The 26,665-nt window shown below is 34.7% G+C and overlaps 1 protein-coding gene across 25 annotated transcripts in view; it reads right to left on the reverse strand.

The window, feature by feature from the left end:
- Positions 1–26,665, reverse strand: part of NRXN3 (neurexin 3) — a 2,067,316-nt gene that overhangs the window by 1,089,826 nt on the left and 950,825 nt on the right. For all 25 annotated transcript variants that reach the window (XR_007950618.1, XR_007950617.1, XR_007950616.1 and 22 more), the window contains one exon: positions 2,927–3,046. Coding sequence is in view for 22 of the 25 variants with exons in the window: in XM_051977495.1 (XP_051833455.1) it covers positions 2,927–3,046 (120 nt within the window). In the remaining 3 variants the exon portion in view is untranslated. The remainder of the gene's footprint in view (positions 1–2,926; positions 3,047–26,665) is intronic.

A 26,665-nucleotide genomic window follows, 5' to 3' on the forward strand; every position in this document is an offset into this window, starting at 1 on the left:
TATGTGTCAATCACTCAAATCAGATGGGAGTTACAGAAACAAAAATGAAAGTCCCTGTCCTGAGAGACAATGCATGCCTAAATGGGTACAATACAATATAATTTTGAAAGAAAGTCATCAGCAGCGGGCAGATCAGGAAAGGGTTCATGTATAAGGTGATACTTGAACTTATCTTTGAAAGAAACAAAAGATGCTAAGAGAACAGAAGTGAAGAGCTAATGCTATGGGATACAGCCAAATCTAAGATCCTGGAGATTCAGTGCAATGTATGAAGAATAGTAAAAAGGCCATTTCAATTAGGCTATCGTGTAAGTGAAGGGCAGTAATCTATAATAAGTCTGAAAAGGTAGGCTGAAGAAAGATTGTGAAGGGCTTTAAATGCCAAATAGAAGAGTTAATAGTTGATCTTAGAAGTATTAGAGAGTCAGCAGAGTTTATTCTATAGAGAAATAAAGAAAATTCATTTGTCAGCTTTGTGAGGGATAGATTGTGAGAGGAGATACCACATATGTAAGTAAATTATATTTTATATATATATAATATAATTTATATATTATATTTATTATAATAGTCCAGGTAAGAGATGCACTAAGGTAGTAGCTATGTGAGTGGAAAGAAGGGGACATTCACAAGACATATTGAACAGATATTTGACAACTGATTGAAAATGTAGGATGAATAAGAGTGAGGAATTTAGAAGGGTGCCAAAGCTGCAAAACTGGGCAAGAGAAATAAGCAAGTTTGGAACTGGGGTCATTTGGAATAAGAGAAGGAGATGATTTTGTTGTGGATGTGTTGACTTGAAATATCCAAAACAAATACAGTTTTACTACTTTGTTAGTGATGCAAGACCGGTGACTAGGGATGGGAATCATCTGCTTCTGTCATTTTACAGTATAGATGAGGAAGCTCAGATAATTTCAAGTGCCCAAAGTCACACATTGAGTTAGTGTTAGAGCCACAACTATAACCCAGGTCTTAGTTTTTCCCCTGTTGGAATCTTTACAAACTGTTAAGTCATTAGAATTGATAGAGACAATGATTATCTAATTTAGCATGGTTCAGTATGATTGATCTGATTTTAGATATTATGGGTCAGAAGAAACAAGGTACTAAGTGGAACTGAGAAACTCATTAAGTACTCATTGAAGTTCACACATTTGGGAGATTTCAGGGTTTAATATGAGATATCTGAATTCACACCTCCCTTGCTGCTCTCAGGGCCAGAAAGCACTCTGGGAGAAAGCCATAATCCCACTCTCTCTCAGAGGAGATCATACATAAGAAATAGACAGAGGCTCTCTCGGGGGGTTCAGCTGAAAAGACTAGAGAGGGGAGCATCACATCAGTTGAGGAGAAGCCTTCTCTCGGAGGTGCAACCAGATTCACTTCATCTCACAGCACTGTGGTGGCTGGGCTCCTGCACTTCCCCCACTGAGACCAAGCTGGTCTGAAAGGCTCTCCAGAAAGCTGCCCAGCCCCAGGCAAGGAGGTGCTGGCTGGAGGCTGAAGAAAGCAGAGGCAGAAGCAAGGGACAATCTGCAAGAGCTCTTAGAACCAAGGAGAGAGAGAGGCCTCTAAGAAAACTAACTGGGCTATATTGGAGACAATAAAAGATTAGAACTTTTAGCACCTGGCTGCATTTGGGTGATTATTTACTTTTAACTGATACTAAGGTTGCCTCCAGAAAACCTCTCCGAGAAACCTGCTCCCAAAGAGAACCATTTTATTTTGAAGAAGAAAAACACCACATTTCTCCACTCCATTACATTTTATTTCTGTTCCAAGTTTTCCTGATAAAGATGTCTTTATTCTTGATTTGGTTTTTTTTCCCTTTACAATTTAGAACTCCCCTCAAAATATTTTGCCTGTGGATCCAGAACAGTGTATGGTCTAGAACCTAATTTAATATCACTTCTAGATCATTGCTGAGAGATGGGATAAATATCAGTTGGAAGAATGTGGGATGTCATTCAGAAGGGCTCTCCTTTATAACCCAATAATGGCCATTCTCCAAAGTTTAGTTTAAATAACTCCTTTTAATTTGGAGCAAATAATTTAATCTCCCAGAGCCTTAGTTTCTTCATTTATAAGATTTATAAAATGAGAGGAGCTAGATTAGACAGATTCTTGATGTCCTATCAAATTTATGATGCATGGAAATATAAAGGTCATTGATTTCTTGCATTGCCCTAGGAATGCAATAAGGGCATATTCACTCATTGGGAATCCTATAGTCTTCACAGTCCTGGAAGAGTCTGGGTCTGTTTTTGAAGTGAGTGTTGGACTTCTGGCAGCAGGGAACTAATCTACCATGGTTATCAAGACAATAACTCCCAGGATTTCTAGTGAGTATTCAGACTCTCATCCTTCCAACAGAATAATTGAGAGACCCAGTCAAATAAATATTAGTCTGAGCATGTCCAAATAGCAGGTCACATTATGATTCTCTTTTATAAGCCTTTTTCAAGCACTGTATCACATATCTATCATTCTTTCTGAATTCTAGTGCCATTCCTAGTCTGAATACATAGTTTTATCTTTACAAAAATGTTTTTCACTAATTGTTTCATTGTGTTAATTGTACTGACCTCACAATAATGGACATTCATTGAGAAAAGAAAATATACATTCCTTTTACTACCCTCACAGCACTTAATGGTCCTTATCAGATACTTCATGACTGATTGGAGTTTTGAATGAAGTTCATACTATGTTCAAGGAAGTAGGCTAGTAGTTGTAGCTATAAAGTCAAAATGAAAGTCCTTCCCCTCAAGGATCTTTTGTGCCACTGGGCCAGTCAAAGCTAATTAAAGTTTAAAAAAAAAAAAAAAGAACACCAAAAGACAAAAAGATATTTAAGAACAGAAAGAGTAAAAAATAAAAATAAAAAGAATTTTTTAAAAAGCACAAACATTGAACTCACCCTCAGCCACATCATCATCCACTGTAAGCTTAAGACTTTTTCCTCTCCTCACCACCCGGACAGTGTGCCATTCATTGTCGTTGAGTTTCTGTCCAGCATAAAGGGTTTCTGGTCCTTTGCCTGAGGATAGTGGTAATTGTCAAAGTTAGTATAGTTTCATAAATAAGTGGTCTTCAAAATAGAACAAGCAAAGCCATACTGGTGTATAAAACTCATCGGTACTTGGAAATCTTACTAAACTCCAGAAATATCAGAGCTAAACCTAGTTATGCTCATTCAACTCTTATCTCCCAGGAAACCCAAAGTAACAAGGAGCCAAGGTCTGTCTTGATGGAAGCCATCATTAATACAATGACAGAGTATCTGGGTGACAAAACAATTATAGGGAAATGGTATTAAATGCAAACAATTAAGGAGTGACACCTCCCTGGGAATAATATTTGGCTTTAATTAAGCCTCTCAAATTATAAAGGAAGATATCCCATCCCCTCAAGGGAGAAGGAATTTATCCAAAATAGCTATGGATCGTTCCTATCCTTAAAGTATTACACACTAGATTGGCTTTGCCTGCAGGGGGTAAAGGGGGATTCATCTTTTGTTCAAAATTAATACTTCAGCATAAACTTGATATTTTCTTTATCAGAGAGTTCACATAAAATTATCCCACTTAAAACCACATAGAAAAGTTGTTGTTTTTTCCTTTTTGTTTTGTTTTTAACTATCCTTATCTACAATGCTCCTGAAGGGACTGTGAGTAGCCCCATTATTATGTATCTTCCAGAAATATTTCAATATCTAAAATTTGCAGACATTGCTCCTGTAACAATTTAAAGTGAATACAAGAAATATTGAGTGCTTCCTCTGTTCAAATAAATTGTACTGGGAACACAGAAACAAAAATGATACATTCCCTGTTCTCAAGGAGCTTACATTCTTCTTGGAATATAAAACATATACTCAGATTAATAAATATGAAATAATTTTGGAAAGGGGAAAATACCAACAAATATAGGGAAGCAGAAAAGAACTCAAAGGGGGTGATAGCTAAGACCACCCTTTTAAATTAATAATCATTTTACAACAAGAAATTGAAGATCATGTCAATAAATCTATAAACCAATGTAACTCCAGACAATTTCATGGCTTTCAAGTTCTAGCATGACTTAAGTCATTGGTACTAAACTTGGGGTAAGGAATTGTGATATTCCAAGTTGGGGGAAAATTTTAGTTCTAACATTTAGGGTTATTTAGATTTGAGAGTAACAATAAAAACATTTCAGGAAAGAAGATGTAAAGAATAAAAATCTACTAATATAAGGATTATTTGGAATAAGTAAGCTCATTGCTATTTTAGAACCAAGGAACCAGTGTAAAGAATATTGTAAGCAACCAAAGACCCAGAACAATGTTAAGATTTTTTTAGATACTATTTAGAAGAATTGTACCTTAAAGAAAGATATTAAATAGAAACTTTTTGGGGGAGGATGATGAAAGTAACTTCTGACCCATATAGTTCACTATCCCTAGATATCACTTGGAAAAGATTTTAGAAAATGCAAAATCTACTAATTTAAGGATTATTTGAAATAAGTAAACTCATTGCTATTTTAGAACCAAGGAACCAGAGTAAAGAATATTGTAAGCAACCAAAGATCCAGAACAATGTTAAGATTTTTTTAGATACTATTTAGAAGAATTGTACCTTAAAGAAAGGTATTAAATAGAAACTTTTTGGGAGAGGATGATAAAAATAACTTCTGACCTATATAGTTCACTATCCCTAGATATCACTTGGAAAAGATTTTAGAAAATGCTATGGGATAATGAGACCCTAAAGGTTTCAAGCATTTGAAACTTCTCAGATGAATACTTATCAAATGTCAATTCATAAATACATTATCAAGTATAATTCTTCATGTTTTTAATCATTACTGATATGGGTCAAGAAACCACAGATCCTCAGAATTGTAAGGGAGGTCAGAAGTTATCCTTTCTATTATTTTAAGACCTGAATAAGAATTCCAATTCCTTAAGCACACCCAACAAGTGGTTATTCAGTATCCACTTGAATTTTTATCTGTCTTTGTGAAAACCTCATGTAGATTTACAATAATGTTACTCAGCCACATTCTCCTTAAGGTTGGGATGCTGAATAAAAGGATGAAATGCCTCTCTAATTAAGCATTAAAAGTAAAGATGATTGAACTCATAATTTTACTTCTGCATAGCCCCTATTTGTGAATTCAACAGCAACTGAGGTGGGAAACATTTTTTTTTCAGTTGAAAACTAAACAAATTTTCAAAATGGAGGAAAAATACAACAAATTGCAGCTTAAATTGGGCAGCTAGGTGTCTTAGTAGGCAGCGTGCCAGATTTGGAGTTAATTAAGAAGATCCATTTTCATGAGCTTAAATTTGGCCTCAGATACTTGTCAGCTATGTTATTCTGGGCAAACCATTTAATCCTATTTGCCTCAGTTTCCTCATTTTAGAAAGTAAGCTGGAGGAGGAAATGGCAAATCTCTTCAGTATTTTTTGCCAAGAAAACTCCAGACGAGGTCACAAAGAACCATATACAAATGAAAAATAACTGAACTACAACACACCTCATATCTTGAGGTCTTTAACATAGTTCTCTCTGTGTGTTCTTAGACTTAACTCCAATTGCCTTGCCAAAAAAAATCAAGCAAAATAGTTCTCTTTCTTAAAATATGAATTTTCTGAATGAAGCAATCTTTCCAAAAGCCTTACTAAGTGAGTTGTCAAACACCAAATCAGATCCCTGAAGAATGAGATAAAGTTACTTAAGGATAGAAGCTGGACCTATAATTTCATGGTAATTCAGATGCAGAATTTTTTTTTATCATTGTAGGTTGGCACTTTCTCCATAAGTTATATTCTTAACTGGTCCAAATAGTAGTGTCAAACTCACACATCCATGTCCACTTGCTCCTGAGTGCCCACCAGAATTCAAAAATGTTTAACAAAATAAATAAAAATAATATAATGTTAATTTGTGAGTTTCTAAGTCAGTATGTAGCCTGTAGGAATTTGTTTCTCTTTTGGTTTGATATTGATTGTACTAGAAAATTGAAATGTTATGTAACATGTCCATAGTCATAAAGCCAGTATAGATTAGAAGTAGGGGACTTTAAATCAAAGCTTTTCTGGCTTAAAAGCCTACTATGCAATACTTACTCTACTTAAAGCAGGACAAATAGAACCAAATGAAGGTTATGTTTAATTTTTATTTAATAATAAATAATTTAATATTTTATTTTATTTCATTTACTAATTTAAGATTTAATTTAATAATAAAATATAATAAAGCTAATAATTCTGATAAAACATATGAATAATTAATACATAATAAAATCCTTAACATTATTATAGTTATTCCTTTGTTTGTGTGTATGTACATTTGTTTGAAAATATGTATTGATCTACTTAATTTAGAGATTTTACAAGTAGATGTTCCCTGCATTTATAATTGATTTGTTCCTGCTGGTAATTCTTTTCTCATGTTGAAGGAGCTGTCAGATATCACAGTTACCTTTGCAGCCACTAAATGGGCTGTCACTAGTAAACTGGGGACTACCTCAGGAGAATATTATGCTGCAAGAACAGATGGTCTTTGAAGATGCAAGTTAGCCTTAGCCTTCATGTGGGAGTATGTGTGTGTTGGAAGGGGAAGAAGAGGGTTTATCTTCAATTCTTCCAGCAAATATCTCAGTAATAAAGAAGTAAAAAGAAATATGGATGAAACAGGTTGGGCCAGAAAAAAAAAACTATTTGGAAAATTTATTTTAACATTTTCTATAAGGTGATTTCTTTCTTTTTTTGGCAATTGCTTTTGCATATTATTTATTCTTTATAAGTAGAAACAAGATAAGAAGTAAAATGATTTTTTAAAAGAAAAAACTGACAGAATTATGATATTTTTGCATCAATGTGATATCATTCACATAGATATTCAAATAAAATTTCCTTAATTATTGGATGTTGGGCAAGTTTGTTATTTGTAATGTTACTAATAGTTCATGAATGTTGCTATCTTCATAGGAATTCATAAATGCACATTTCATTCAAATGAACATAGGGATCAAATTCAATGCTAAATAGCTTCTGTAGATGTTTTGGTGAATCTAAAACACCAGTTGTGTGTGTGTGTGTGGGTGTGTGTATGTGTGTGTGTTGTATGTAGTCACAAAAATCTTAGTGTAAAAACTTTAAAATGAACTAAGACTTTTGGAATGAGAAAAAAGAGAGACACAGAGACACATAGAGAGACAGAGAGAGACAGAAAGAGAGACAGACAGAGACAGAGAAATAGAGAGACAGAGAGTCAGAGAGAGACATAAAGAAACAGAGAAAGAGACAGAGATGACAAAAAGAGAGACAGACACAGAGAGACACAGAGAGACAACAGAGACAGAGATAAGATATAGAGAAAGACAGACAATTTTATTTTGCCTTCAAATACCTATCAATATTTGATTACTTTTTTAAATACTGACTCAATTTGTCCTCATGTTTTTTGAAAAGACTATACATTTTCTGAAAATTATGATTTTTTATATTAAATCCTTCATTAGAGATCTTGAGAGAAGAATTTATGTTGTATGTTATTAGTACACTATGAAGCTATACATTTTCATAGGATTATCATAGGATCATAGATTTAGAGCTAAAAGGAATCATATAAGCTGTAGAAGCTAATTCCCCCTATTTTATAAATGAGGGCCTTAAGGTTAACAGAATTGAAGTGCCTTTCTCAGGGTCACAATTAAAAAGTGTCTGAGGGAGTCATCATGACTTAATGCCCTAGCTATGCTAGTCTCTTCAAACATTGTTCTAGGAAAAGAAGAAAATATGTTACCTAATGATGTTTTTAAAAAATAAACTAGATGCTTCCAAAAGCAATGAGTAAAGAACAATTACTCTCACCAAATATAATGTCAAGCAGCCCCAGTAGAAATATCTTAAAAGGGCATTCCTATGAAAAAGCATATGATGACAAATAATATCTTGATTCCTTTTGTATGAGATTATTCAAAATGAAAGAATGATTGGTCACTTTTAGAATGAACATTCAAATAGTTTAAAGAAAATTGTCAGTAATTGAAGAACCAGGTTCAGGACCAAGAGATATTAGTTTGAATCAAAAGGTCAGCTGCTCCTGAGAGCCAATGAGAAATGCTGGATATAGTACAAGAAGCCTGAAGTTTTAGCACTAATCCATCTGAAAATGTAGAAGCTTTTGAGGAATCTCAAATATGATGGCAGTGAAAAAGCAAAAACAAAGAATTAAAAAGGCTCCTTGTATGTAATATTTGTTACCAAGGCTTCTATAAGGTGAAAAGGGATGAACAATTTTAAGTGTATACTCAAGCGATCTCAGTGTCAATATTTTTATATTCTCTGTTAATGTATAACTTCAGTAATTTACTTTTGGACAGAATGTGTGATTTCATTGATATAGAGAACAATGAGAAAATACTTCCCACAAATGCAGATTGCTGACTGTTCTGTAAGTTATGCTCTTAAAATTGTCTGAGATGCTATTAGGTTGAATTGCCCAGGGTTATACAGTTAATACATGTAAGAGGCAGGATAAATTCAATTCAGATCTTCCTGGCACTCTCTACTAAAATATAATGTCTCTCATATATGCCTACACATGTCTGTGTGAAAAGTTTAATGGGGAACTGGCCGAGAGCCTCATTCTCAGGCTCTGTCTGCTGCCAAACCTTTGGGGGAAGCTTGGGGAACGTGCTTCTAGAAGTATGTGATGAAGTGTAGGGGAAGGGCCCTACTCTCTAATTCAGAGCAGGTGCAGGTGTCTTAGGATTGTATCCAGCTGCTGCGCTGGATCTGAATACTACAAAAAGCATTAAATGGCCAAAATGCAGGCTCTCTCTTTCCTAGTAGTGAATGAAGCGATATTGGATGTAAGTCTCTGGGTGGAAAGAGCCATATATCTATAGAAAAAAGTTTAAAAGGGAAAGCAAACTCTCTGAATTTTTAGGTATCACCCCTCCTTTTAGCTGTTAAAATCTTAATAAGAAATATTGTTAAAAATCTATCTCCCCTAAAGTTGCCTTCACTATTCTAGCTTGATCAAAATCCAAAATTTACTTGATACCTCTCAACTTTGTTGATCTGAAGGCAATTCTCTTTTTATGAGACAAAGAAGCAAAGGAGCAGAGAAAGGTAATACTATCAACCCAAAGACTCTAGAATTCTTCAGAATGAGTTATAACATAGGATGCTAGTAAAACAGACCTCCCATGGTCCTTGGGGATACTTCTTGAATAGAATATTCTCTTCTCTTCTCTTAACATAGAATAAACAACTTCACTTTAGCAAATATCCTTTGTTATCTTGATCATAATATAAAGAGATTTTTTTTTTAAATTCTCCAGGGTATCGGCTCTGAAGTTGGGAGGATCTGAGTTCAAATTTGACCTCAGACACTTAACACTTTCTAGCTGTGTAACCCTTTCTCCAGAGAAAGGTTAAGAATTGAGCACAGTCTCATGGTGATGAATGAAAATAAATAATTTTCCTGATCATTATGTGCTTCTAGTTTGGTAAGAAAACATTTCTCTAGAGGTCAACACTAAGAATGATATCAGGACAAGACTTCTTCAAATAAGGCTTTTTGTAGTCATCCTTCACCTATTTCAAGTTTTGGCAAAGAAAGAATATCTAAGAAAGGAGTTTAAAATTACCTGCTTCAAAATTGAATGAGAATATTTTCATTTCCTCCCTCCCCCATGATGGTTTTCTCTTCAAATTTTCATTTTTAATCTTTCAAGCATTTTCCTTGGACCAGTCATTCACATTTGAAAGTATTATGCCTTTCAGGAGCATTGTAACTGATTAAACCATAGACAATCCAAAAAGTACAGAGGTATATCAATTTATTTGCATGACAAGATTAAACTCAGTAAACCAGATGGTTTTGCTCATATGCAGGAAATAGAAAATGCCTTCCATTTAGTACCAACCTGATCTCTGAAAAGGAAATGAGTGATCTTTAAGAAGTCTTTTTTTATGATAGTACCTTGCCCCCATCCCCAACACTTACCTGAAGTTCCTTCCATTACTGATGTAAGAAAGGAAAGATGACGATAATGGACTCCCTCAGGAAAACTGTTTATGATTAAGTAAATACCAAATAATACATGCAATCAAGAAAATCCTCCTTCTAAGGGAAAGTTTCCCATTTTTTAGAATGGGAATAGAATATAAATATATGCAATTACTGACTTAGTACTTTAGAGAATACTAGTGAAATTAAAAAAAAAAAACACTTACCTGACTATGTCACCATCTTGGGCCACAGAATCTCAGATGTACCAACAAATGTTTCCCCTATATCAAGGATTCTTAACCTTGCTGGTATTATTGATTTAAGCTCCCTTATCTGAATAATGTTTTACTGCTTATATTCATAATTGAAGGAAATACTAAATTTGAGTCAGAGATTAGTAAACTTAAAATGATATCCCCCCCCCTCAACCAAGTTCTCACAACCTCTGAAATCTATCCACAGGTCCAGTAGACCCAAGGTTAAGAATCCTTATCTATATCAATGTGCTTTTATTTTTTCTCTTTATTCCCAGTTCGAGGGAAAGATTATGGAACTAAAAAGGAATTAGGATAATACTAGAAATGATTGGAGACACAGAATTTTCTATTTAAAGTCATATTCAGCCATGCTTTTCTTTACCTGGAAGTCTTTTTAGCAAATCTTGCTTTATTAAGACAACCATTTTCACTGGAATATTAATAAAGAATTTGTTAATTTTCCTACCAGTTTCTATAAAACTTCTAAAAATTCATAACCTAATTCAAAGTTGGGTTTTGAACTTCAGAGAAGCAACATGTTTGAGATAAAAATAACTTGAAGTGAGTCTGTAATTAAAAGAAACAGCTCTGTTAAGTTTCAGGGAGTTACATTACCAGTTATTTAGCATGGTTTAGATGGCTAGGGAAACCCTACCTGGAATATGAACAGTGGTACTGTAGACTACCCAAATGGAGAAGACAACAAAGTAGTATGATTTATCACTAAAATTATGGTTGAAAATGACCTCGTCCAAACAAGTTAAGCCTTTACTTTCTTGTTTTTCACATTTCATTCTCTTTCACAATCCTTATGGGATACTTTCATGAGTTACTGAAAACATTTTACTGATACTATCATTGTTATTTTCAACTATCATTCTTTAAATGCTTTCTAGATGGCAAGGTTGGAGATACAAAGAAAGACATCAAAAACTAGGTATTCACAACTATTGACAAACAAAGTTTATACATTATAAATATGGAGCAATCTCAGAGAAAAGACACTAAAATTAAGGAGGAATCAAGGAGAATCTTGCAGAAAGTGGGATTGCAGCTGAGATTTGAAAGAAGACAGGGAAGTCAGGAGGTAAGAAATCAAAGCATAAGGGACACTCAGTGAAAACATTAGAGATACAGGAGATGGTGTATTGTGTGAGAAAAACAGCAGGGAGCTCAAGGTCATTGTATCCCCCGGTACATGAAGGGGCTTAAGGTATAACAGGAATGGAAAGGTCAAAAAGGGGCAGGATTATGAAGTGCTTTGAAAGTCAAACAAAATTTTATTGGAAAGATCACGGACATCTATAAGGAGATCCTTTAATTCTTCTTTTCTCTACATTAAATACATAACTTTCAAACTTGCATATAATTGGAAACCACTAGAGTTTATTGACCAGGTAGTATATTTTTTATATGCTTGGGTATTTATTTTTGCCATTTCCTATGTATAACTACAGTTGCCATGGCTGCTAATTCTGGTTACTCCCCAGAATTGAAAAGAGATTCAAAGCTCACTGCAAGCTTCCCTTTAAGAAGCATAGTGTTAATTTAGCACCTTCGAGCCACCACTATTCTCTTATGAGAAATACAGTGGGGTTTGTTATTGTATTATTTTTCTATCCCTCCCTTGTCCCTGACTATTTCCCTCCCTCCTTCCCTTTCTTTCTCCTTTTCTTTCTCCCTTCCTTCCTCCTTCCCTCCCTCCCTTCTTCCTTGCTTCCTTCTTTTCTTCTTTCATTCCTCCATCACTCCTTCTTCCTCTTTTCTTCCCTCCCTTCTTACATCCCTTCCTCCCTCCCTTCCTTCCTTCCTTTCTCTTTCCTTCCTTCTTTCCTTCCTCCCTTCCTCCCTTCTTCCCTCCCTCCCTTCTTTCTTGCTTCCTTCTTCCCTCTCTTCTTTTCTTTCCTTCCTTCCCTCCTTCTTCCTCCTTCCTTCCTCCCTTCCTCCCTTCTTCCCTCCCTCCCTTCTTTCTTGCTTCCTTCTTCCTTTTCTTCTTTCTTTCTTTCCTTCCCTCCTTCTTCCTCCTTCCTTCCTTCGGATGAGACATCAATTTTGAAATAAAATAATTTGGGTACAAGCCTCCCTTAGGGGACATATTACAAATGATTCTTGAGGTATTTTGGTGGGTATGGCAAAACAAGATGTGAACTTGGAGTCAAGAAGATCAAATCTTGTCTTATCTGGTTCTGAACCAGTTATTTCACTATTCTTAGCTTCTTTTTCCTCATCTGTAAAATGTGGATGATAATGCCCTTAATCTTTCAGGGTTTCTGTGAGGTATATGGAGTAATATATGTAAAAATGTTTATTATTCTTAAAGTGATATATAATTGTTAGCTATTATTACCCTCAATAATTGTTAATCTGATACATCGGCAATCAATCTATTATTCAACAAGCTTTTAGAATACCTATTATATACCAGGAACTATGATAAGTACTAATAGCTACCCATCCATCATTTTACCAGAGTGCTCAGAATCCAATCAATAAATAAACATTTATTAAGCACCTATGACGAGTTTAAAATCCAGTGGGGGAGACAAATGAAAATATATACATAGGATAAATAGGAAATAATTTAAGGATTGAAGGCACTGGAATTTAAAGGAGTTGGGAAAGGCTTGTTGTAAAGAATTGTACTTGAGTTCCCAGTGGTAAGATGAAATGACCAGTCATGACTAAAGCAGAACACAGATTTCGAGATAGAAGGGATATAAAGGACCGTGAAGTTTAAACCCCTCATTTTAAAGATGAGAAAATTGAGACTTAAAGGGGATAGCAATTATCCAAGGTCACATAGCAGTGAGGGACAGAGGTAAAAATCGAATCCAGTAACTTCATGTCTAACTGAAGCACTTTTTTCATGGAGCCAAACAGAACACTAGACTATGGTGAAGCATATTTCCTTCCTCTCAACAGAAAGAGAGTGAAGAATAAGGTGGAATCAGGAAGATCTAAGTTCAAATTCTACCTCGGATATTATTTCTATGGCTCTGATCATTCACTTAATTTGTTTAACCTCTCTATGTCTCTGTTTCCTCATCTATAAAATGGGAATGATAAAAGTACTTAATTCTTAGGTTGATGATGCAGTAAAAGGAAAGGAAAAGGCATAAGGATTTTTTTGTATATACTAGAACTTTACACATCAGATACAACACCTATTGCAAAGTAGGTGCTGTTATTTATCCTCATTTTTAGCTGAGAAAATTTAGGCCAATGAGGTTAAGGAACTTGCCCGCAATCACTCAACGAGTATATGTCTGAGGTCAGATTTGAACTCCATTCCTCCTGACTTGAATCCCATCTGTGTCAGTGTGAGAAGTGTTTTATAAACCTTAAATTGTTCCATAAATGTAAATTATTATTATATAATTGTTTTGCTTAAATATTCTTAGAAAGGAAGATTCCAGGAGAATTAGGTGTGAGTAGGATGGTGTTGTTGAGATGTGACAGATCATTAAAAAGTATAAATAAACAATCATTCTAAGGGACAAAGGAAAGGTTTTTTTTTTTAAGTGTTCTCGCTTCCATTTTACAAAGCAATTTATAAATAATTTCTTCCCAACAATCTTGTTGAATATGGAAGGCAATTCATTTCATTATCCTACTTGCTTGAGTTGAAAAATCTGGATTTCAGAGACATCAGGTCATCAACTACTAGTCACATGTCTTACAAGTGTTAACAACCACTTTGTTTTTGCACTTTGCAAAATCTTAAGGTTTTTCACTGATAAATAATGAATTCTAGCAAGTCTAGCAATACCTATGTTAGAGTGATTAGATAATGGAGATTTTAATGAATTATTTTTATTTTGCTTTGGTTAAGAGAGGATGGCTGGGGGAAGAAAAGTCTCATTTGTACCTTCATTCATAGATATATGCTCATAAAACTTTCCTCCACATCATAATTTTTATAATCAAACAAAGTAGTTGGGAGGTCCAGTAATGTAATAATGTCCGATGTGTAGTATAGTTTGGCAACTCATTTAACTTCTCTTAGGTTCAGTTTCCTTATTGTAAGATGGAGCTAATAATAAAATCTATCTCCCAGGGTTTTTGTAAGGATGGAATGAAATTATAAAGCACTATGGGGCAGGTAGGTGGCAAAGAGCACCAGACTTGAAGTCGGGAAGATTTGAGTTCAAATTCAGCCTCAGACACTAGTTGTGTTAACTTGTTAACATTGTCTCAGTAATCTCATCTGTAAAATGAGCTGTAGAAGGAAATGTCAAACCGCTCCAATATCATTGCCAAGAAAACCCCAAATTGGGTCATGAAGAGTCAGATATGACTGAAAACAACTGAACAAGCATTCTATAAACAGACATTATTACTCTTAAGGACTCATCTTGAATCATAGCAAAAGATATTTGACATAAACATAAAAACTTCCCAACTGGAAATCTTGTCTGAAATTGGCACAGTGCTTTGCAATAATCCCTTTCTAGAGATAGAGCTTTAAGGAAAGCTATGATCTATGTCGGATTAGCTAGATAATCTTCACTGAAGGCAAGAAGAGCAGAAAGATCACTTGAAGTTCTCTCCAGCAGTCCTAGGTTTCTAAGAAATCACTATGTTCTTCCATGTAGGGGGTCATATTTCAGAATTGAAGTGGTACTTACAAATAAAAATTAAAACTAAAGTTTAAAAAGTTTCAATAAGAAGAACCAAGAAATAGTTCTGGCTACAACCTTCAGTTTACACCATTTGGGACATTTCTTCCAGCGCAGAATACTAAATCTGAGATAAGGATGAGAAAAAAGAGCATTTGCATCTACTCTCCTTGGGACAATAATTACAAGGCCTATCAGCTTATTGTGCTTCCTAGTTTAAGCTGATCACCCACTGGTGTCAGAAGACAGTTCTCCACATTGAATAATCCTGCACACTTCTGTGAATTCTATTATCCTCTTAACATCTGGCTTGTGCCATTGGTGGAGCCAAGAGAATGGATTAGCTGAAACATCGCTCTCTCCTTCTCCTTGCTAGCCTAGATGATAATCCTTCTCTTTCCTAAAATATCATACATTTGTACATTTGAAAATGTAAACTCTTCACTGCCCTTATCTCATTAGAAATATGTTTGCAAATATTGTTGATTTGATTCATCTTGCTTTTATACTTTGAGATAGCAAGGTGATACAATGGATAGAATAGATAGTCTAGAGTCAGGAAAACCTCAGTTCAAATGTGACCTAGTTGTGACTCTGGGTAAAACATTTAACTTCTACATGACTCAGTTTCCTCATATGTAAAACAGAGATAATCATAATACCTACTTCCTAGGGTTATTGAGATATTTTAAAGAACTTAAGTCAGTGTCAGGGACACATTAAATAAATAGTAACTGTTTATTGCCTTCCTACCTTTTTTCCTTTCTAAGATCTTTGATTTTATCAATATGGACATTACCTCAAACATTATTTATCACATCCCCATCCTGAATTTCCAAACCTGTTATCATGAACATGAAACCTGTTATTTTGCATAATGGAAAGAATATTGCCTCTGGAGTCAGGGTATTTTAGTTCAAGATCCACCTCTGGGGACTATTATCTCTGGGACCTTATGCAAGTCACTTAGTCTCCTAAAATGAGACTGTTGGACCAGATGTCCACTAGGGACCTTTCCACATCAACATCTATGAAAGAAGTAACTTTCAATTGCCGTGGAGGAGGTTTTAAATTCAAGGAAGCATGACCTACTCAATGATGAGAATGCCAAAAATGTCTGATTTCCTGAAGGGCAAAGGAGTTAGGATTACGACCAAAAATCACCCAGCAAAACTGAATATAATCCTTCGGGTGAAAAAATAATTGGACATTTGATGAAATTAAAGACTTTCAATCCATTTTGATGAAAAGACCAGAGCTGAATAGAAAATTTAACTTTTAAATACAAGATTCAAGAGAAGTATTAAAAAGATAAACAGAAAAGAGAAAACATAAAGGACTTAATAAGGCTTCAACTATTTACATTCCCACAAGGGAAAATGATACTTGTAATTCATAAGAAGTTTTTCTTCATTAGGGCAATTAGAAGGAGTACATGTCATCGAAAAGGGAGATAGAATAGGATAAATTATCTGCCATAAAAGATACAAGAAAAAGCTTTTATAATAAAGGGGAAGAGAGAAGTGAGGTGTGCTGAATGAATTGTACTCTCAACAGAATTAGCTTAAAGCAAAAAAACATACACTCAACTGGGTCTAGAAAACTCTTATCCTACAAGAAAGTAGGAGAGGAAGAGGGTAAGAGAATGGATAGGGATGACAGAAAGGAGGGCAGATTGGAGAGAGGGTTAAAAAACAAAATATTTTAGAAGAGGAACAGGGTGAAAGGAGGGAAAAGTTAGGTTAAATGGAAGGGGGGAATAGGATTAAGGGAAATACAGATAGCAATAGAAATTATAAAAAACATTTTGAAGCAAGTTCTTCTGATGAAGACCCTATTTCTCAAATATATGAGTCAAATTTATCAAAGATAAGAGGCATTCTATAATTGATAAATTATCTTTTGGTCATTTGAACTATCATCAATCAATCAATTGGACCATATGAACAGAAGAAGTGATCAAACCTAACTACAGCTATATTAAAAATGCTCTAATGCACTATTGAGTAGAGAAATGCAAATTTAAAAAATTCTGAGAAACTACCTCATATCTATTAGATTGACTAATAGGTCTGAAAAGGAAAATGATAAATATTGGAGATAATGTGGGGAAAATGAGATATTAATGCATTATTGGTGGAGTTGGGACCTGATTCAACTATACTATAGAGCAATTGAAACTATGCCCAAAAGGCAATAAAACTATTCATACTAGGTCTGTATTCCAAAATAAATAAAAAACAAAAAAGGAAAGGGACCAATATGTACAAAAATATTTATAGCATCTCTTTTCTGGTGGCAAAGAATTGGAAACTGAGGGGATGCCCATCATTTGAGGAATGGCTGAACAAATAGTCATATGTGATTATGATTGAATAAAATTGTGCTATAAGAAATGATGAGTGCATAATCTCAGAAAAATATAGAAAGTTTTCTATGAACTGACAAAGTGAAATAAACTGTGTGCAAGGTAATATCAATATTGTAAGATGATCAACTATGAATGACTTAACTATTCTCAGCAATATAATGATCCAAGACCACTCTGGAGTTATTTGAAAAATAACTATTCCCAAAGAAAGAACTGATGATGTATGAATAAAGATTGAAGCATAATTTTAAAAACTTTCTATTTTTCTTCTGGGTTTTATTTTTTGGTCTATGTTTTTCTTTACAACATGACTAATATGAAAATTTTTGCATGACTGCATATGTTCAATCCATGATGAATTTCTTGCTTTCTCAATATAGTGTAGGGGAGGGAAGTAGAAAGGGAGGAAGGGAGAAAATTTGGAATTTAAAGTTTTAAAAGCAAATATTAAAATTATTTTAGATATAACTGGACAAAATAAAATATTAAATAAATGTAAAACATAAAAACACACACATACATCTTCACACATAGATACATACAAAATCTGATTTCCACATCTGACCTTCACTTTTGCACTTGGATAATACTGGGATGTAGTAATCTCATTTACCTCTTGCCTGTTGAATTATAATGTTGATGTTCATGTCTCATTCATTATTCTTGGACTATTACACTGAAGAAATTTTTTTCTCCAATGGAACTATAAAATCTTTATAATATCCCCAGACACAATAACTTATAGAATAATGCCATTTTGCCACATTCAAGCTCTTCTATAGCTTCTCTTCATTGCTCCTAGTTTAGTGCTTTAGAGCTAAACAAAATATATAATTTCTCTTTACATGACATGTAACCAGAAGGCAGCTAACAACATACATTCCTTCTAAAGATTTCAGTACCTTTAATCAAGAGATCTTATTTCAAACCATATTAGCTAGCTCCTCCATAACATTACTAACACTACAGTAGCCCACTACAGAGTTACTTCAAAATAATAGTTCATAGAGAAAGTATAAAAAATGGACAGAGTATTGGATTTCTAATTTCAAGTCTTTGGTTTGAATGCTAGCTGTATTTTTTCTGTTTAGATTGTCTTAGACAAAGACCATTCACTTCTGTGTTTCATTTTGTTCGTTTATAAAATAATATGGTTTAATTAAATATATTCCATAAGGTACCTTCCAGTTCTAAATACTAGGAGACCTATAAAGTATATTCAAAGTCTTAAATTTTCTGCTAATTCCTTCCCCAAATTCATCCCACCTCCACTATGAAATATTCAGGAATTATTCCATACTATCATCATCATTCCCAAATTCTATTTTTTCCATTTTCAACTCCTCTTCTCTCTTCCCCTTCTCAAGTTCTTCTCCATGCCTCAAATCTATCTTTCCCCATATTGTTTTTCCCTACTTTTATGCAAATGCTTTGTAGTGATCCTGTTATCACTACTGAGAGTTTCTCTTCCCAATTTGGTCACTAAGTGATCAATAAAGTGAGTTCATTCCTACTCCCTAAAATTTCATCTATTGTCATATTTCCAATCTATCATCTCTTTGTATTTCTTCCTTCACTTGCTATTTAGACAGGTCACCATATATCTCCCCAAATTCAGTTTAGTTCGACAAATATTTATTATTTGATGAATACCTGTAAAGTAATGTGGAAGGGTCTGGGGATACAATGACAAAACAGAAAGTAGTCTCTACATTTAATAAAATGACCAACAACTCCAGTATCCTTGCCAAGAAAATCTTATGCACACTATAGTCTGTAAGATCACAAAGAGTCAGACATGCTTGAATAGCTGAAAAATAACAAAAACAAATATTGAAGGAAGTTACCTCTCAATTTGTCAGTCCATATCATAATGCAATACATTTGCCACAATATTTGAAATCAGGGTTTCCTAATACAATCCCTCTCTCAAGCTTAGGCTCTTTTCTTTAGGCCCTATAAAGGAGCATTTGCCTAAATCCATAGCCAAACCAGACTGATTCAGTTGGGGAGACAGGATGGCATAACAAACTTGACCCACAACTTCACCAATTTTAGTGGCATCTAGAAAGTTCAGTGGATAGAACACTGGATCTCACATCTCAAAGACTTAAGTTCAAATCCAGCCTTAGATACTTATTAACTGTGGGGCTATTAGGTAAGGTGCTTGGTCTCAGTTTCCTTATCTGTAAAATGGGGATAATAATAGAAACTACTTGTCAGAGTTGTGGTGAGAATAAAAGAAAAGTATGTAACACAGAGCTTGTAACATAGTAAGCATTATGTAAATGTTAGCTATTATTATATTTTTTAACATTGAGCTTTTGAACATGAAAATCTATTATAGACAGATTTTTTCTTTGAGAAAAAACAGAGACTTGAGAGAGCCTCTTAGCATTCTCTGCATCTTGTCTTCTGCTCTGATATTGATGTCATATTTTGTTCTCTTCTGCCATTGTTTTCTTTCTTGTTCAAATTTTGTTGTTCTGAAATTCTGTTATTGAACCCATCTATCTTTCTGTTTTGTGCTTACTTAAACAGAAATTTAGATCCTTTTCCCCTTCCCTTACCTATACTGACTCTCCCTAATTCTAATGGCTCCTATTATCCACTACTGATCTTTCCCCATGAACTCCATCCACCAACAACAAATAAGATAAAATTCATCTTCAATGACAGAAGAGTGAACACAGTAAATTCAAATACTGTTCATAGGCTGAATTTGAGATAGAACTCATCTTCATGCTACAATCACTTCTGGTATGAACTTTTTCAACATAGATCATAGAGACAGTTGGGAGAACCGTATGTATACATTGTACCATCCATCCCTATGTCTGATCACTTGCAACAAGTCCTTGCAGAAAGAGATAAAGAGAAAATACTCAGGAAACCTAAACAGCTGTGATCATACCTCTATGAGACTCCTTTGAGTCTATCATATACTCTATACTATCTCATTGTGCTGTGTCTGAAATTCATTATGAATAAGCCAGGTGAAGGTGAATCTCAGTGAGGTGCCAGTTTCAGGCAGAAAAATAGAGTTTAGCACTACCTCTTAATCTATTTGCATTTCTGCAGCTGCTAATAGAAATGGTATGCTGAAGATCTATAATATAGGAAGTCTTGAGGTTATAGGATAATAGATTTAAAGCCGAGAGGAACCTCAGAAGATATCTATTCCAATCCATTCATTTTGACAGTGAGGAAACTGACCCAGAGACTCTAAAAATTTTTCTCAAGGTCACATACTTAGGTAAGTGATAGAACTGGGATTCACACCTGGGGTTCCATGACCTAAAGTTCAACTTTTTTGAGGTGCTAGAGGGTCCTGAATTCAAATCTAGCCTCAGATATTTAATTTATACTATGTGTCCCAATTGCCTAGGGGGAAAAAAACAAAAATGAAAGTTCAACAATTTTCCTACTCTACCATGGTTATCTCATCTGGTGTCTGCCAAACTATCCATTAAATACAGTGTAAGGAGAACTAAACTTGAAATCATAAAACTGGATTTTGGGGGAACTTTTTGAGAGAGATATTTGTATTTGTAATTTGTAATGATACCTTTCAATGATATAGAATTACTTGGTGAGGAAACTAGAGCAATGTAATTGACATGCAACTAGCTTTCCATTCTAAGTTTACTTAGAGATGTAGATCTTGCTCCTCTTCACTTACCTATTACTAATCCTCCCCAATTCTGATAACTTCTATTATCTTTAATCTATTTCCCCACTGTAATTCAAACTATTAGAGAATTTTAAAAGCACTAAGAAATGATTTGTACAAGACCACACAGTCAGTAGCTATCAGAAGTCTTTTCAAAGTTTAATTAACTTTTTTTAATGTAGTATTTAATTTTTTTTTAATTTTGAATGGCAAATTCTCTTTCTTCCTCCTAGAATCCAGGTCTTTTGGTTACGAATCCAGTTTTCTATCCTCTATGCCATAGTACCTCTCATTTCTGCTAAAAGAAGGATTTTTATAAAGCTTATATATGGGGAGATCATGTTGTATAGCAGAATGAGCATTGGACTGAAGATTCAAAGAAATCAGCATTTGAATCCTATCTCTCTCAGCTTCAGCTCCCTAATTTGTAAAATGAGTATAAATAATAGCTCTAACATAGTGCTTTCTTCATAGGATTCTTGTAAGATAAAGTATTGGAAGCAACCCCCCCCCAGAAAAAGTTTTAAAAATGTTTATTTTCCCTAAAAGACTTAGGATTTCATTTGTGTTTTGTTTGTTTGTTCCATCTGACCTATGATTTATTTTATAGAAGGAACTCCTAACGAAGAAAATTTCCCTGCCATTTTAAAACATATAGGTTTAAGTTGCTAAGAGAATCCTCTTTAGCTAGGAGATAGTTTAGGGTTGCATAGGCAGTAGGTGTGGGAGGTAGAAATTGGACTCGGGTCTTCTTAACGTCAAAGCTACTTCTCCCTCCCCTGTGCCATCCTTCTTTTCCCATAAATGTAAAAATCTACTATTAGAAATTGATGATTTCATATAATGTTACTAGATTTTCTCTAGAAGCCAGGATCATACAGAAAAAGCCGATTTTTTTACAACCTGTCAGGTGGGCTGACTGGATCAAAGAAAGCATATTGAACCTACTTTCCAAAATTAGTGCACAGCTAGACCCCCCTTCAGTTCAGCCAGCATGCCCCCATAAGTACACCCCAGCACACCTTCCATTAAATGGAAGAAGAAACAGTTTAAGCTACAGGGCATTTTCTAAGTAATAAAAAGTGTCTCTATTTGAGGACTTAATTCCATAATAGCCCAGATTTATTTTAAATACTTTGCAATTCATATCATGGGCATTCCAATAGCAACGATTAAAGATAATTGCATCTTCTCTGACACCAGCTGGAATGATCTTTACATCATCAGTTTCATGCTTCAGGACATTGGAGAAGGAATGGTCCTTTAAACAACCAGGCACTGCTGGAAGGTTGCTGAGGGAATTTACCTTGGAGATAAACAAGTCTATTGTCTGGTCATTTCTATTCCAGGCAAGAGATCTTTGGAGGAATCCCAGAAAGCTCTTTCCTGAAGGACACATTTTTCAGATCATGAGCTTCAGGATTTTTTAAGTAGATTATGTGTTTCTATAACAGCTCAACCCCAGGGCAGTGTGTGTGAAGTCAGTCTCATTTATGTTGCCATAGTATTTGGAAGATGTCTCGAAGGTTACAGATGGGAGGATATAATTTTCTCTTCTTTCTCCTACATATTTCTCTATTTTCTGCTTTCCCTTGTTGCTTTTTTATCTGACACCAGACTACCTTCCTAGTCAATTCACACTACTACCCTTCACTTATCCTACATTTATTCAAAATTGGCCTGTTTGCTATTCCCTGAACCTTGCATCCCTTCTCCCATCTTTTTGCACAGGCTGTTCCTTCATGCTGTGAATGCACACCCTCCTCCTTCCCCTTTTCTTCACCCCCACTTCTGAGTATCCTTATCTTTTTTCAATGCTCAATTCAGTTACCGCCTACTCTGTGAAACCTTTCCTGATCCCTCTGGTTATTATTACTTTCTCCCTCCTCAAATTAGCTTGTATTTACTTCTCTGTTTGCAATTGCATCTCCCAGGAAAATGAAAGCTACTTGAGAGAAAGATCTGTTTTTTTCTGTTTTGTAGACTACAGTGCTAATATATAGTTGGTTCTTAATCACTACGCAATGAATTAAATTTAATCCTCCCCTCACCCCATGTACATTCATTCAACCAGATACTTGACTGCTAAGTGCCCTACTAAATGGAGTAGTCTCTGGCACTATCTTCAGTATAACTGCTTCCATTTTTCTCCCTTAATTCTTTGCATCAACTGCCTCTCCCTCAATTCTCCTCTGTTCCACTCCTAGCATTGCAACTCCCTTAGACTATCTTCTCATATTCCCAAAATCATTAGTCCCCGAACTCTTTTTGCCCAAGGTGGAAAGAATTCCTAGTTATGACTCAAAGCATTACACAAGGCATAATACAGAGTGATTATCATGTCTCCCATTAGTATTAGTGAAGTTTTGACTAGATACACAGAGAAGAAAAATATAATTGGAAGGCTAGGGAGTAGGCCAGTGATTTCATTGGTTTACAGAAATTCTGTTTAGAAAAACAACTTTTATTGACATAAGTCAGTACCTTCTCTACAACTCAGATTCCAAAGAATTACCTAGAGTACTGAAAATTTAAGTGACATCTCCAGAATCCATAGCCAATATGTGTCAGAGATAAAATTTTTACTCAGGTCAGATTTGTAGGCCAGAGGTATCCATTACATTATATTATCCCTTCAATAATGGGGGGCACACCCCAAACTCCCTGAGATATTAAACAACTATGCACAATTTTTTAGTCCTCCCTCTATATTAGAGAAGATTGATTCTTTTTCTTTTATGGGTATTTACCTTATTATAAAATCTAGGGTAAGTATTTAGTCATAGGCTGTATTATATATTACTATGCATATGCTGTATGCATTTCAGAGTTTCTAAACATTTTTGGTATCATCTGCTGGCCTTTATGTGTTATCTGTGGCTTCCACAAAATTCTCCCAAAATTCTCATTTAATTTCTTAAGCAACCTCATGATATATAAAAACCACAATGGGAATATCAAAACGTGAAAAGGACAACTGTATACCAGTTATCATATGAGCAGTGTAAATGGAAAAGACAATAATAATCACAACTCCTTGAAATTAGAATAACCAGGTTGGATACAAAAATATGTAGAGAAAGTTCTTAAAGACTTTGGAAGTATATTGCATAAACTGGTAACGGTAGATGTGTTAAATTGTTTTCCTAATTTTTTATTATAAGGAGTGTTTTTCTGGATTTTGAATAAAAGGAGAATATATTCATTTCTGAATGTGAGGTCAAAATAAATTTACCAATAAAAATAAGATACATATTTTTAAAGATACAAAAGGAAGAAAGGGAGAATACATTGGTGAATTTTATTTCAAATACTTTAGCAAAATTCTTTAAAGGATGTGGTCAGGTCATTGTGTCATATAATATGATTTCTCATAGTTAAACCTATTTTTTACATACATTTTCCTCTCTCCTATGTACAGCAGTGAAATTCCTAAACAAATGATGAATAATAATGAATAAATGTGATCACAGAGATCACACTTTTAGAGAACCTCTGCCCTTTCCCCAGTGAGCAATATCTTGGGTTTTATTACAGTCTGTACCAGAATCCATTAAAACCCTGTTGTTGCCTCAGAGACACAGTGGATGCCACAAGTTGAGAAGACATCTGTTGCACTTTGAGAAACACAGATGGACAGAGGTGGAAGGAAATGATTCAATGTTTTATACACACTGGAGTTCTCTTCTTTAAACAAAACCCTTCTGTCCCTACATCCAAGCATCTGTTGGACACTGGGGTGTGTCTTGCAGCAAAAGTCAGAGGGTTTCAAAGGTTATTGTTCTGACTCTAGTGACTTCTTGTCTGAGTAAGAGAGGATGACACTTAAAAACCTCTTGCAACTCACATTTAAAAGCATCTGCTTCTCTTAATAAATCACGGATTTAATTAGAATTTCTGGGCTAAAAAGTACTACACAGTACAACTAGTGATGAAAAGGAATCTACTTTCTAGGCTCCCTGACAAACAGTCATTAAGTCTTCACTTGAAGCCTCATAGTATGTTTTAGGGGTATGAAGGGAATGGGAGAGCAGGAGGCCTTACAAGGTACTTCTGAATCAAATGAAATAATATATTTAAAAACACTTAGCACAGATCATGGTACACAGTAGTTGTTATATAAATGCTCCTTCTCTTCCTCTTCTGGATGGCTCTAAATATTAGGGAAACTGTGTATGTGTCGGGGAGGGTATCATTTACTTTTTCATTTTTGGTGGTTGTATGTTTGGTTTTGATTTTTGTCCTCATACCACTTACATCAAGCTTAAATCTGAACCTCTACAACTTGCACCCATTGCTCCTTCCTCTATGGTCAAACAAAACATTCCTTTATAGTATACTCCTTCAAATACTTACAGGCACCTATCTGTTGTCTACTCAAAACTAAATATATTCAGTTTCTCCATACTAGTAGAATATAAATTCCAGTGTACCAGTGACTATTTTCCTTTTTGTCTTTATATCCCCAGCACCAATCCCGGGATCTGGCACATAATAGGTATTTAATAAAGGCTTGTTGAATTAAATTGAACTAAGATGCCATGGTCTTCAGTCTCTTCACTGTTTTGTTCAAACTTCCCTGCTGTCACTTGAGCTGTTCTGTGTCCCTCCTCCAGTGGAGTGCCAGGAATCAAACAGAATTTTCCAAATGAGTCTGACCAGGGCAGGGTACAGAATAGTTGCCCTCAGTGCCTAGTCAGGCAGTAGTTATTTGTTTGCTTTAAGGGTGATTCATGCCTTTAGAGACAACGGACTGATTTCCAGGTCCATAATGCAACTTTAAAGAGTTGTCTTTTGAGCTTAAAAATGTTTCATAGCATTTGTAAGCCTGAAATAACACATCTGAATAGAAAGATAAGTCAGGATAAAAGTAGATGAATTTAGCAGTTCATCCCTCTTGTGAAAACCTGAAATCACACTATTATTATTACTCTCAGAGCTTTTTCCCTATCCTCTTGCCCCCTCTTGTGTTCCATTCCAACATAGCATTTGATTCATTTCTATATACAGAATGCTAAAGTGCAAGTCCTTATTTTCTCAATCCACTATGGCAGATTACAACAGCCAAGTGACAAACTATACCCATAGTTTATTTTGGGTACTATGCAAGCAGCAAATAACAAGAAAGCATTCTTTCCTCAAGATTCTGTCACAAACCCAGATTAATGTCCCACATAAAGACACCCTACAGGACCAATTGATCAATAAGACATCAGATCCCATCTCATTGGCAAAACCTCCTCTAAACACCATCCCTGGAAATAATTTCTTTTTACCTCTTGAGAAAACTGTAAAGAAAGAAATTCAATCTAATATAGCAAATTATGTGCTGGATGAGTTCAAATTCTGCCTGTTTACTCTCTGAATTTGGAAAAGTCATAATCTCTCTCATCCTATTTCCTCATTTGTTAGAGAAGTGGGTTAGATTCCATGACTTAAATCCCATCAAATATTTATATTTGATCCTATGATCCCTTTTATGCCTGTTTTGTAATTTGAATTATATTTATCTGCCTACATAATTTGTCTTCCCAATTGGAAAGAACTCGAATACTATATAGCATTAATACTCAAGTTTTTGTTCTCAGAATCTTTATACTATTAAAAATTCTTAAGAAACTGTCCAAAGAGTTTTTATTTATGTAGATTACATTTATAGATGTTTATTTAATTGGGAATAAAAAAAAAATCTTGAGTTTATAGACCCTCTGAAAGGGTTT

This window comes from Antechinus flavipes, chromosome 2 (assembly GCF_016432865.1).
Source record: "Antechinus flavipes isolate AdamAnt ecotype Samford, QLD, Australia chromosome 2, AdamAnt_v2, whole genome shotgun sequence".
Taxonomy (NCBI): Eukaryota; Metazoa; Chordata; class Mammalia; order Dasyuromorphia; family Dasyuridae; genus Antechinus; species Antechinus flavipes.